The 13,092-nt window shown below is 48.4% G+C and overlaps 5 protein-coding genes across 5 annotated transcripts; 2 read left to right on the forward strand and 3 right to left on the reverse strand.

Annotated features, from left to right (window-relative positions):
* Positions 1-270: 270 nt before the first annotated feature.
* On the reverse strand, positions 271-492 carry EV420DRAFT_1246316 (uncharacterized protein; the record flags this gene model as incomplete). Its single annotated transcript, XM_060466693.1, has 1 exon — positions 271-492. A coding segment is annotated over one exon (222 nt), but the record flags the coding sequence as incomplete, so codon positions are not given.
* A 714-nt stretch (positions 493-1,206) lies between these two features.
* EV420DRAFT_861323 (uncharacterized protein) lies at positions 1,207-3,577 on the reverse strand. Its single transcript, XM_060483760.1, has 20 exons — positions 3,325-3,577; positions 3,190-3,268; positions 3,126-3,139; positions 2,974-3,072; positions 2,905-2,914; positions 2,825-2,842; positions 2,752-2,777; positions 2,677-2,702; positions 2,593-2,630; positions 2,508-2,532; positions 2,443-2,454; positions 2,368-2,383; positions 2,275-2,314; positions 2,112-2,221; positions 2,005-2,064; positions 1,921-1,948; positions 1,810-1,867; positions 1,732-1,756; positions 1,559-1,673; positions 1,207-1,493 (listed from the first exon to the last, which is right to left on the reverse strand). Exons 1-20 carry the CDS (start codon positions 3,387-3,389, stop codon positions 1,338-1,340), a joined length of 1,020 nt encoding a protein of 339 aa, XP_060326229.1. The 5' UTR covers positions 3,390-3,577; the 3' UTR covers positions 1,207-1,337.
* Positions 3,578-6,140: 2,563 nt separating this feature from the next.
* Positions 6,141-7,283, forward strand: EV420DRAFT_861427 (uncharacterized protein). Its single transcript, XM_060483762.1, has 3 exons — positions 6,141-6,215; positions 6,263-6,408; positions 6,462-7,283. The coding sequence occupies exons 2-3, from the start codon at positions 6,352-6,354 to the stop codon at positions 7,071-7,073; spliced, it is 669 nt and encodes a 222-aa protein (XP_060326230.1). The 5' UTR covers positions 6,141-6,215; positions 6,263-6,351; the 3' UTR covers positions 7,074-7,283.
* Positions 7,284-7,940: 657 nt separating this feature from the next.
* On the forward strand, positions 7,941-9,837 carry EV420DRAFT_1712690 (uncharacterized protein; the record flags this gene model as incomplete). The annotated part of the gene is made up of 2 exons (XM_060479652.1): positions 7,941-9,036; positions 9,101-9,837. The coding sequence occupies 2 exons, from the start codon at positions 7,941-7,943 to the stop codon at positions 9,646-9,648; spliced, it is 1,644 nt and encodes a 547-aa protein (XP_060326231.1). The 3' UTR covers positions 9,649-9,837.
* Positions 9,837-12,066, reverse strand: EV420DRAFT_861432 (acyl-CoA oxidase). The gene is made up of 6 exons (XM_060483763.1): positions 11,585-12,066; positions 11,263-11,532; positions 10,701-11,208; positions 10,595-10,649; positions 10,474-10,548; positions 9,837-10,411 (listed from the first exon to the last, which is right to left on the reverse strand). Exons 1-6 carry the CDS (start codon positions 11,929-11,931, stop codon positions 9,987-9,989), a joined length of 1,680 nt encoding a protein of 559 aa, XP_060326232.1. The 5' UTR covers positions 11,932-12,066; the 3' UTR covers positions 9,837-9,986.
* Between the last annotated feature and the right edge of the window lie 1,026 nt (positions 12,067-13,092).

Below are 13,092 nucleotides of genomic sequence, written 5' to 3' on the forward strand. Positions count from 1 at the left end.
GCTACAGTCAAGACTTTCGAGCTTGGAGAAATATGATAAGATATAAGGGAGGTCGTTGAAGGTAAAGCAGACAATTTTATAGAGCATCAGGTTTGTGATACGAGAAGTGAAGTTAGGTGAGTCGATGATGTAGCGTATCGAGGTGGTGGTCATAGACTGAAGATGAAGAGTTGTTATGCTCGTGAAGCGGTTGAGGTATTGAGCGAGTGGCTGCAGCCACGACTCCGGAATCCCCACGGGCTCAGAATACCAATCATCCGTGTTGCCACTGATAGTGATTTCACGTACATATTTGAATAACGTGCAAAAAGAGCTGTCGAGGAGGTCGACCATGGCTCGAGACGACGACCATGCTAGTACTCCGTAATGGATGCACTCAAAAAGATGGAATCTACTCGCGGGAATCCAGGCTCTGCAGACTAGACTACACGCTTCGAGAGCTTTATGGTCACGGTGCAAGAAGTCGATGATTCTATCGCACAATTCAGGAGGACATCGTGGTTCCTTTATCTGTTCGTATGTCAGTGTCAGCACGCTGAGAAAGCGACAACGAACTCACCTTGTTGATTTCATTCCACAGATCATTATTCTCGACACGTAGGTCTTCATTCTCTTTCTCCAGGCGCTGAACACGACGCTTGACGCGTTCGATTTCAGTTGACTGTACATCTTGTTGTTGCTTTAAGGATGTTACGAGGGTCGCCAGGCTACTTAGCGTAACTTGAGTTGTCGGTGCTCGTACGTACGAGTTTCCTCCTGTTACGAATCAGCTACATAGCAAAGATGATAGAGAATTCACTACCATATGCTCATCCTGACATCGTTAAGCCACAGGTTGCAAGGTGTGCGCAGAGTACGTGGAAGAGCTTGAGAAAGCGCTGGCCAAGAAGCCCTCAGTTGATCCAATCATCACGAGACTACGACACGGTGGATGCCGTTTTGAGAATCCCACGAATGATTTAATAGCACCCTGAGACATACAACACGACGGCCTGTTAGCGATGAGGTAGATGAGAGGTGTTGCTATTCTGGTCAACATCTGTGAGAAGAAAAGAACCAGAATTTGTAACCACATGTATTATCTATACGTCGTAGTAACTGTACACAAAAAATTCCCGCCTAGAGACTAGCGAATATTGTAGTAAGAGCCACAGAGAGCACTGAGATCGAGATAGGAAGTACAGCGAGAGCTCAGACTGATGTATTTGACGTCTCGATTGCAGGGACCCATCTTTAGCTTGACTCCGAATCAAGACAAAATTTATCTGATTCAATTGCTGTAACGGTTTCAAGCTTCAAGTCCGATGCTTTTGTGAACCTCGCTTGAGCTCAAGCTGCTAAGCTCCAGGAAAACGCGGGGCCAATCGTTCACGTAGTACTTCATTATAACCAAAACGTCCTCTCGATATACCTTGATATAAACCTACAGTCCAAAATATTATCACGACACGGTTGCCGTGCCAAGCTCTACATCTCCCGATTCGACCAGACGTCTGCTCTATCCGGACTGGTCAGTTACTCTTTCATCAAAGGAAAAAAAGGAAAAAGTGACCCGAACCTGGTCTCCCGTGCTATCGCCGAAATTCTTGTTGAACCTGAGGGCAGTCAAGAGCGTCTCGCCGTCCGATGAATTCTCAGTAGGTAACTCTCGAAGCTCTTTGCGCGCATTGAGCCTAATCAGATATGTAGGTGAGGTCTGACCGCCGCACTTCAGTCATGAACGGCACTTACATAGCTAAGAGCGAGTTTATGTACACTAGTTTGAATTCAGTTAGAGCTTCTCATAGGGAAAAGGCAAGGGGGACTTACGTTTCGGCAGAATGAAGTTGAACCCAAGAAAGACAAGGGAATTCGGTAATGTAAGAAACTTGGCATAGGGTTTACTCGAAGCCGATAGCAAGGAACGAGGAACGCTCATACCGTAATGAGGGTAATTAACGAGCATGTGCTAGTTATCCACCCATCAGCTTGTGCGTTCGGATACTTGAGACCGGAAAAAAGCACCTTGTAGCAAGTCCCGAAATTAAGACGAGTCGCATCAAGACCAAGAGCGTCGTGGTCATGCTGAAGAATAAGAGCAACATGATTCCATAACACCGGGCGAAGCTTACCTGGAATAGTTAGGCACAGCGGTCTTGCTCACTTGAAGATAGTAGCACATCACGGCGGATATTATAAAATCAACTGCGGTTGTTGCAGAGAAGGCCGCGATGATAGTTCTCTGTTCGTATTCAATAATCGGCCTTGGATGCGTCCGACGTTGAGTACACGTACCGAGATGGACGAGATATCCGAAAACCCTGTTATCACGAATCTGTCTAGTCGCGTCTAGATTAGAAGTCTGTAGGAGAATAGGTTGATCCTTACACGTCGTAACAGACACCTAGCAAACCATATGAGCAACCACGATCACCGGTAACGAGAAAAGGCGAGCACACGCACATATTCCTGCGACTTCAAATTCGGACGTTAACTGTAAGCGACAGGAGAACGGAGGAAGAAGTTACCATATCCCCCACAAACGACAAGCACCTGAGAAGGTGAGAACCCCGTCAAATGCGACAAGTATAAGTTGACAGCGAGCGGACATACCACAAACAAAGGTACGGTCCGATGAAAGTGGCGTCCCACTAAACTATGATGAGCCAAAGAAATTAGTATGGAACGTTTACGCACATTTGCATAGCCGTATGGCATATATGCTATGAGCAGAGTCAGGTCTCGAGGCCAACTTGTGGGGTAGATACGCACGTTTGGACGCCTACAACAGTCAAAGTCTGGACTTTGATTGTTAGCGGAAAACATTAAGCAATAAATTGCTTACATCGAATAATAGTTGCAGCTACAGTGGCTGGTCAGGAACCGAATTACCAGTCTCAAGCTCGGAAAGCCAAGAAGACTCACCTTAAAGCTCCTGTCAGGATGGAACTTCGCATTGAGTTTTCCGTCAGACAAAGCAAAGTGCACGCGTACCAAACGACTTCATTCAGAACCTCCAAATTACCAAAATTCTCCACCAGGTAGAAATACAGCGCATGCGTACTCAGCGCGACGTGTAGCGCATCAAGGATCCTAAATATGCATCGTCAAATTTTGTATCTGCATCCGAGTCCGAAACGCGGTACCAGAGTAACGCCACCTGTATACGTGAGCATCTGACCAATGGCGACTACGCAGAGAGCGACTTACGGAGTACCTGTACACCCACCAGTCCTTCCTGAATCTTTGGTAGTATATCGCGGTTTGCAGGATGGTGATCCCAAAAAGACTGGCGAGGATCATCATTAGACCCTTTCGGATCACAGGTTTAATTGAGAAACTCACATAGCAGCCATCATAGCTCCGATATACACCGCTCCGAGTGTTTTCCCTAGAGCAAGGGACGCCATGGGCTGGCGCGAAAAGAGAGATTAATCCTTCAAGGAGGTGGAGTAGCCTTTATATATGGGTTCTATTTCCGGTGAGAAGCTTCCGGCTGATGGTACCCGTGCCTAACTGAGAGATGATACGAAAGAGAAGAAAAATAATGAATCAGCTCCCTATGGCAGTTTCTGAGTGCTGGGAATGGAACAACCACTTACAAGTCGGAGGACAACACATTATCGATCTCTCGGAATATTCCAGAGCGTTGTAGGTGTCGGAGGGGGGTTTGAACGGCTCTACCGGTGCATGATTGAGGTTAAATGCAGCGAAAAATTCTGATGTCAGTCTCGACGCTTGACCAATCCACGGCGATGAGTCAGCCCGTCTTTATCATTCGATGCCGTAACTGAAGCCCTTGGCCAAGACGAAGGCGATGATCTTGCCCTTTTTCGGTGAGCCAAACCTGATCTTCGAGTCGGAAGTAGAGCGAAGTCGAACGCCGGTTGTTCCTCCATTTAGTGTGCCTAGGTTTATACGTCAAGATGACGGTTGTTCTGGGTTTTGAGGCAAAGACTTATTCGTGACGGCGACATACTTTCGATCCAATCTTAATATAGGCCACCATTCTTGCGTTGCATATGAGATAGCATCGACACAAAAACGGCACGACAAATGAAAAGGATATTGTCAGAAGCATCATTTTTTTTGTTCCGTTGTCTCATAAAACCGGGGACAGCGAGCATTCTGAGTTGAGACGTCGGGATCATCTCCTGACATGACAGGCTTGCATCGTTGCATAACATTAGCGGAGTCGTAAGGCTCAGTCCTTGGGGAGGGATCAAATTTGTGATGTTTAAGATATAAAGATTATTGCAGGGGCAGCACTGTCTAATTGTACTCGCCGGTCATGCATAGGCTTTTGACCATTGCCCCTCCACCGCAGCGGATGGAGATACGGGTGACCTAAAAGTGTCTTAAGAATCAAGCATGCATAGCGGCTGATGTAACTGACCTGGTACTAACCACAGCATGCCTCCATCTGTGTGTCATTATTAAGGGGGGTGCCAATGATCCCCGGCATTGATCAAGTTGCAGCATTGTGGATGTGGGAGAGATGGCGGCAAGGAGGTTCTTCTTACTCGTACACGCACACTAAGCCAAAGCCCTTGCAGAGATAGAGAAAACAAGTAAGAGCTTCGGAACTATCTGCGAGTTGCATGACGAAGAGCGCCAGACAGAAAGCCTGGCTCAATGTGTTTTAGCAAGCATAGGCTGCAGAAGGATGCACGTAGTCATCTGACACTTTGACGCATCGGATGAAACGGACCCCGCTCTGCCTTTAGCTGGTAGAGCATTGTTCCGAAAAAATTTGTTCGTAGCTTGATCTTCGGTCTGGAACAAGCGTAGCATCGTCGCTATTTTCGCCTGGCGCCTTTCTGAACTGAGCGCTAAGGAGTCCGGCCATCAGTCACACATATAGACCGGCCATTCAGTAAATTGATTGAGCACGTACCTGAACGTTGCGACATGATCCCAGGGACAAAACCGGAGATTGCGGTGGTTTCTACACCAAAAATAAAACAGACGTATGGAGGTATGAATGTCTAGGCCTTCAGGCCTCAGGTCTAGTTTCGACTTCTGTTGCGGTGTGAGGACACAGGATGTAGACCTTGATACTTGGTCGACCTTCAGTTCGAAGAACCAGGAGATGTGTCGACCAATTCATAGGTGCATTCTTGAGTCTAGTAGGACCGACTTGTCGAAGGGATGTCCAGAGATATTCGCAGCAACGGCAAAAGACATCAGCAAGATATCGTGCACAGTTGTCTCTAGAAAACAAAATGCTATGACGAGGAACTGCTGTTCGGTTGAGCCGTAGGTTCGGTTAGTCGCGGTGACGCTTTGTACCTGGTGGGATACAGAAATGTTCAAGGAAACAGAGGTGGGGGCATAGCGCACCTATATACCAGCAATACTCCAAGAACTGACGCATTCATCATTTACCCATGGTATCATCGCGGTCCAAATCCTTCGAAAGATGTCTTGTTTTTGCTGGCATTGATCCTAACAGACTCAGAGGAAAGAGTGGCACGAGAGGATCCAGATAGACGACGTTCAGTCTGAAGCAGGGGCAGGCAGGGCAGGGCAGGGCAGCCGAAGCAGAGCTGGTAACTTTCGGTGACTTTTTCGCTTCCCGATTTGGCACTCTTCACAATGACATCATAACTGCGTCTTGCAAGTTTACCGTCATGACAAGTTTGAGCAACCTATCACTTCCCGAGCTAGAGCGAACCGTGCTGTTAGAATTGGAGGTCCCGACGTATGCCTTTCTTCGTATTCCAATGCCCCTCGGAATGGCCGTCGACAAACCGCCCAATGAGCGTTTTCTACGGCTTCAAATCCCAGTTGCCATCATCAACGCCTCTGCCCGCAGAGGGCGCAAATGGTTATTATACGTTGCCACTGCCATTACAGGTACCTATGGGTACTTGCGCCAAGACGGGCGTGATCTCCAGTCGGAGGACATGCTAAGACCGGTTGCTGATAACGAAATCTATGATTTTGTGACCGAGGGTTTGAGCATGACTGATTTTCTGTCATGGTTCTACTGATACAATCCTCAGCCGCGCTTTATATCGCTGATGCTCAGTGCGGGGATTCAAGAACATCTGACTATGCTGGAGAGAGTCGACTGCACAACAGGGAAACGGTTCATATGCGAGATGGCAGGAGATGTGTCATCCTAGAGCCTGGAGTATTGGATAATATGTATGGTCACCCTGGCTGGCTTGAAATTACCAGCAAAGACTGCCAAGCGGCACATATCCTCCCCCATGCGAAAGGGGGTGCAGGTACGCGCGCTTATTGCTTTGATAAACGGCGAATTTATGTTTTTTAGTACATTGATGCGGTAGTCCAGGCCCGAGGACTGAACGAGAAGGTCCGTTTTAACGGTGGTATAGACGATGCCAAAAAAATGCTTTGTTCATGGATTCACGAATTCATGCAGCTGGACTGATAGATCAAACCAGTGCCTTCCTTTATGTGAGCGGCCTTACTTTTTACTGTCCTTCTTTCGCTTATCCTCAGTTTTTGAGGTTCCAAACTCGTGCATGACAATGGACGATGTTTTGTATCCAGAGGAGCACCCACCTCCACCTCTTCCTGAGTCCTTGCAGCACACAACGGAGCACATCTACCTCCAGTTTCAGATGCTGGTGGAGGGAGCATACGTCCGATTAGCAGATTACATGGTGGTAGGGCGATTGTGGAACAACAAATTCATCCGAATGCCCGACGACTGTTCTAGCTTCCCCCCTTTCTTCATCTGCCATTTCTATTATGGTTGCATCGCCCTTCACCTATGGCTGGATAAAGACAGTTTGTCCACTCTCAACCGGTATAATCTTCAGCGCTACTATCCTCCGAACATCAATGTGAAACGAGAAGAATTCTCTGAGGATGATGAACGCAATCCATCTGACAGCTGTATCCCATCGAAACAGCGGAGACTTGAACCAGTTGCACCGTCTCCCGATCAAGAGTCAATCGATGCCTCGGCATTTCTTGTGAGCTGGCTATGGAGAGCCAACGGCGTGTCCATGGAAAAGGATGAAGCGGAGGATCCTCAGACAATCATTCGCAAGGAATTCACGTCAGATAAACGTGAATTCGTGGAGAAGTGGCGCCATGGGTCACCTACCAAGTGAGAAGTGAGAAGGGGGTGTCCCAATGGATGTGAGTTGAATTACTATATCGTTGGATTTGCGACAGACTCGGAAGGAGTGCTCACACGCGGTAAGCTACAATCCGGCGCGTAGCCGGGAGAGCGAGTGAAACCAAGGCGACAGTTCAGCTGAGATATATAGTTGAGTTTAGAGTCTGTCGCATGTGTTCTCGAAACCAGTTGATCCTAGTAAGAAACGTTAGTGTGACATGCTATTTTTCTTAAGTTGTTTTAAGCGTATGTCTACATAGTGACGGATCCGTGCCACGGCGTGCTTACAGTGCTATCTACCAAGCCGGGCCAAGGCTCGCTGAAGCCTTAGCCTCTAGGTTGAATTACTTTGCTTCTCATCGGGATAAATAATCCTCCATTTTTCAAGCTTCAAAGCACAGGTCCTCTGATATGTTTCCGGACAGTGTGCATTCCCGTGGTAAAGTCCCCGGGAAGCTCGCGCCAAGGTTTGTCCGGATTTTAGCATATTTTACTAGGCCCCATCTTTGCATAGTTGAAGCCAAAAATCATGGTTTTTGCCGGACAAACTTTAGCAGGAGTTTCCCCGGGCCTCGTGGGAATAAAACGCGTTGGTCCGAATTCCAATTACGTTCAACAACTTTGACGCGACCAGACGGAAGAAAATTTCTCTCATCCCAACCTTTTGTTTTGTACTTCTCCTACCATCTGGTAATCGACAGAGTTGTCTGTCTGGGAGCTTGAATTGCTTGTCATTGTACCTTAAGCCTACTGGTAATTGAATTTGGCCATAGAACTGAGTGCTTGTGTGTTTCTTTCAACTTGACGGCACCGGTTTGGAACTGACTGATATTTTTTCCAGCCATATTCAAGGGCTCTCATGCAATCTTTCCACGTTCCTCTGGAGGAAATATTGGCCAAATACGACTGGATACCTACCTTCACTCATCCACCTGATATCGCCTCACTTCTACGCACCAACGAGGCACCATCGCCCTCACAATCTGCCCGGCTAAAGGCATCACTCGCCGATATGACGACTCGGACGCCAATTTCCGAGCTACAGAGCGACCTTGATCTGCTCCGTAATGCTGTTGTATCACTGGAAAGTCGGATGACACGCCTCCAGACACTCAAAAAAGACTACGAGACAGCATTGTCTCCGATACGTCACATCCCCTCGGAGATTCTGGCAGAGATTCTTCGTCGTTCGTGGAAAGCTTATGGGTCGATAGAACTGCCTCTCGGAAGATATCATTCTTTGGGAACGTTGGACGTCTTCACAATCCAGGAGGGACCATGGCCTCTTGGTCAAGTGTGTAGCTCGTGGCGGCATGTTATTGAAACACTTTGCCCGGAGCTATGGGCTACCATGGACCTGGGAAGCCAGTGTTCCAGGGGCAGAAGGCCCATAAAAGACGCAGCTGTAGAAATACTCCGCGTCGTCCTTGAACGTTCCCGTAACCATCCTCTCGATTTTCGCCTTTACTTCTATGACCTTGAGGTGGATGTCAAGGCAATGGATCAGTGTTTCGATCTCATGATTACCCATTCGAAAAGATGGAGAGACGTTTCAATGAATATCCCTCCACACCTTCTTCCGCGACTCTCTCCTATCCGTGGAAAGATTGATTTGCTTACGGACATGGTCCTTGCTTGTTATACTGGCTCGAAGCCCGAAGACTTAGATATCCGGGCCTTTGAGATTGCCCCCAAACTGGAAACACTGTATATGTACGGCATACACCCCGACGTTAGCATCCGTTTCCCAGTCATCAATCTTGTGTCCTTCTCCGATGCAAGGCCATTCGGCGGAGACAGACTGACTCCCAAATACGTTGACATCGTCAAAGCCGCCCCAAGGCTTTATTCATTTTCGTACAACGATTATGGTGCTAACTTGATGTCCACGTCACTTTCCTTTCCTTGTGTCATGTCCCCGTCGATTGAAGAACTTTCAGTCTCCTCTCCAAGCTGTATGCGCAGCCTGAAACTGCCGTCACTGAAGGAGGATCACGCTAACAACTACGTACGACCTAGACGGGCTACCCTTCGGAGAGGAATTGATAAAATGCCCCGTGGACGCACTGGGTGCACTCCACCAAATGCTACTGCAGTCGCAATGTTCCCTATCTCGATTACACCTTATCGATGCAATCTTGGACGATAACCTTGTAAACATTATCCAGCTCATGCCTAGCTTGCAGCAATTCGTCATCGAAGTAAATGAATGGGAGGATGAATATGACCCCATTATGCGATCTCTCGTGACAAAAATGAGCGAGATACGCCTGTTAGATGGGTCACTTCAGCACTGCGTGGTCCCATCTCTACAGGAACTTGAGGTTTCCCTCTCCGACATTGATGACACTTACGTCTCTTTCCTCGATTCCGCATTTGTCGACATGGTAGCTTCGCGACTGCATGGACCGTCCGACGCGCTACGTCTCACGAGCTTAAGATTATCGATGTCGGGGTGCAGATGGGCCCACGATCTTGATGAGGTGGACGAGGATGCCTTGAAGAATCTGAAGCATGAGGGACTTGAGCTTACGTACGACCTCTACGATGCAGCTATGTCTGACTGATATGGCAGGGTTGTGCGATCTCTCTGATATTAGTTTCATAGTGAACAGTGACTGTTTCAAACGTAGCGTTGACGTAGATGGCAGGTTTCGGAGGCACTGTCGTACTTAGCTCAGTTTACAACCATAGCAGCGAAACCAGTGACACAGTTGGAGGATGAGGTTCGTGTACTATCGGGTTTATCACATCGTGCATGACTCTGATTATTTATTTGAGTCCTCTGAGTCTGATGGACGACAGCAACGGATAAAATGTAAGATACAGAAAATCAAGTCATTGTGTACATAAAAACAACAAAAGGATTACTTAATATTACACCCAGACCTTTCCCCTCCCACATTTACAAAAGCGCCATTGCCTCCGGAGCCTCTCTGAAAGTATACATCGAATCCACGAAATCATCCCAGCCCTTCTCAGTCAGAATCGGCGCTTTCACCCACTTCGCAACGCCCATCCTGTCAACCCATTCATCCATGTCTCCCACAGCACTCGTCATCGCTGCGTTCTGCATATCTGCAATCCTAGCTCGGGTGAGGAGACCTGACTCGAGGTACCAACCGACGTCCTTCTGGATAGCAACAACCTCATAGATATCCGCCAGGACAGCAGGGATACATTCAACCAGAGCACTTTCATGTGCCATCCGGTGGCCAATGGCTTCGACGAGGTCTTTGGAACGAGGAAGGATGTAATCCGCATACTGTTTCGACCGGTGTCCATACTTCTTGACAAGGGCCCGGGCTTCTTCGAAGATGCCCTTTTCGTCTATTCACAAAACCGGGTCAGGCGACTCTTGGTAGTAGTTTGCAAGGTTCTAATAAACTTACGCTGGGCAAGGAGACTGTTGGGGAAGAGAGGTGCCGGAACAGAATATTTACCCTGCAGGAGCTCCGAAGCAAGACCTATTGAATGTCAGAATCGAGGGGAAGTGAAGAGAAGAACACTAACGAATGGCAAGAACAAGGGCATCGCCCTCGGCAATTACAAAACCCCTTATCTCAGCCTAAGAACGAATCAGATAAATCCCATAATGAAGTCGAAAATTATATCTGACAAACTGAGTCACGATCTGGTTATAGTCGAACAATCCCTGAGCACCCAGCCTTTCCGAAAGGTTGAAGTGAGCAGTCTGTGCATGCTCCATAACCACCGCCTTGTAGATGGTTGTAATCGCATGCCTTGCTTGACGGTCCGCAGCAGGATCCATAAAGTGTCTAATCGCATGCTTCGTCCACGCCTCAATGACATACGTCTGCGCGACTGTAGTGAAAATGGGAATTTGCTGGGTCCGGAAGCTGATGATAGGCTGGGCAGGAATGCCGACTTTACGACGAAGGGAGTATTTATACGCGATGTGGGCCGCAATTTGTGTAGCCGGGAGGGCGAGCGAAGCTAAAGTGAAAGTGCCAACAGAGATACGCCAGATAGCAACGAGGAAATCATCGTGAGTCGAAGGCTTGTCCCCAACGGGTCCGAGGAGAGACCACTCCGGGAGGCGGACCTGGGTGAAGTGGGTGATAGCATGGTTGACCGGGGTTGCACCATGTCGGGTAGGGATCAGTCTGTGATTAATCGGACATTAGCTTTGGATACCTTTATGCTTGAGATCGACATACTTGGCAGTGATACCCTTGCACATATGAACACCGTCGTTAAGCTGGACGACAAAAGGTCTGATACCGCGCTTCTCACCACCAACGACGAGCTGCGACCAGACGACGGCGTAGCAGGGTTTACCGAGAACCGGGACAGTCGGGGGTATATACTTCGAAGCAGCTCGGTTAGGAGAATTGAGGATGAAAGCGCCGTCGGGCTGAAGAGTAGCAGTGGTCTCGAGGTTCGTCGCGTCTAAACCATGACCGGCTTCAGTGAGAAGGAATTGACCACTGATAGAAGCGTCGTTAGCGTGAAAAACGAGCAAACAAAGAATGGACGAACATTGCTTTGCAATCCATCATATCCTTGCATAGAGCTTGCAACTCGGGACGATCCGCAGCGTATGTGCCAATGGTACCCACAGCAAGATTGAGATGGATCGTCATGATGGTGATGGAGGAACCATCGTGCCAGGCAATGGGATCATTGTGGATCTTCCAGAACTTGGGGCTGAGGTTGACGATGTCCTCAAAAGTGAGACCCCAAGTCTTCCAGATAAGCTCCGCACGCTGGTATGCATTGTTGGAGAGCGCGAGGGCATTGGATCGGGTGTTGGCATTTGCACCGGCCGCTTTGAACACGTCCACGTTGAGGAGGGGCTGTGAGGGCCAGTTGTGTGAGGAAGACATTATTGTTGGGAAGTCGTTGAAAGACTTGGTGGAACTCAGTCGGTTGAGAGACTGGATTGTTTACCGTCAATTGTGGAGACAGTATATATCATCCGTCCTAGAGTGTGAATCCACGAACTTCCCTTCAATTTTTAATGGCGCGCGGAATGATAGGACTTAGGAGCCTGTACGCCACCCAAATCTCGATATAGACGTCAAAAGCACAACATCAGAACGTTTCAGAAAGGGGTCGAGGTCGTGCGTTAATGCCATTCGGCTATCGCGCAAGTCCCAAAAAAGTGAAAGTCGTATCAATCTGTCTTTCGTCGGAGCTCCCTCCAAGTCATAGCCTTGTCCTTAGAATAGTTTAGAAAGCGTTGAAAAGACATTCAATGTCGACCTTCTTGGCTGTCACACATCCCCATCAGAACCGCTCGTGCACTAAGTTTTTAGAAGGCTCATGCAGTCCGTAACATTGACAGGTACGTTCTCGGTTGGTATAAGCTGGCTGAAGTTGTGCATGGATTCCCGTTGGTAGGAACGATAAGGAGAGTTGGGCCAATAGAGTAGCAGCACTAATGGAGTCCAAGAACTCTGGTGCTGTAGACACGATTCAATGGATCCTCCAGACGCACAATTAAACCTGTAGTAGTAAGAGCAAGAAGGGATAGTAACCGGAAAGTCAGGCGGGCCATGAGTGAAGATGATGTACTATCAAAGGCCGCATTGCCTCTAGGCTCGCTCCTCCATACTGCGTCTGCCACATCAATCACCCCTGCCGGAACGACGAGCGTCTAGCTTGTTTTGTGCTCGTTGCAGGTGGATGTGTGCACCTTGCATCGGTTTACAGTACTGATCGGGACAAGCCAGCTCGGTAGGAACACACGACAGATACCCCATGAATACAGTCACCTCTTGCAGGTATTGATGCGATGACAACCTGCACCTGAGCCAAGTACGTTGACGCGTCGACGAAGCCAGATTGAGTGTCCTGTTCCAGGATTGCTAGCAGGCACTGTCTGAGATGCAGTGACCAGTCAAAGAGCCCGTTTTGTCGTCGTTGTTACTGAAACAAGGCAGGAGGACTGGAGAATCTTGGTAGTCAGAGGCTGGACCCGCTTTTTGAACTCCGGCTCTCCCTCACACTCCAGTGTGATTACAACAGTATGAGCCTTCGTAGCC

Source organism: Desarmillaria tabescens (genome assembly GCF_030435595.1).
Source record: "Desarmillaria tabescens strain CCBAS 213 chromosome Unknown EV420scaffold_43, whole genome shotgun sequence".
NCBI lineage: Eukaryota > Fungi > Basidiomycota > Agaricomycetes > Agaricales > Physalacriaceae > Desarmillaria > Desarmillaria tabescens.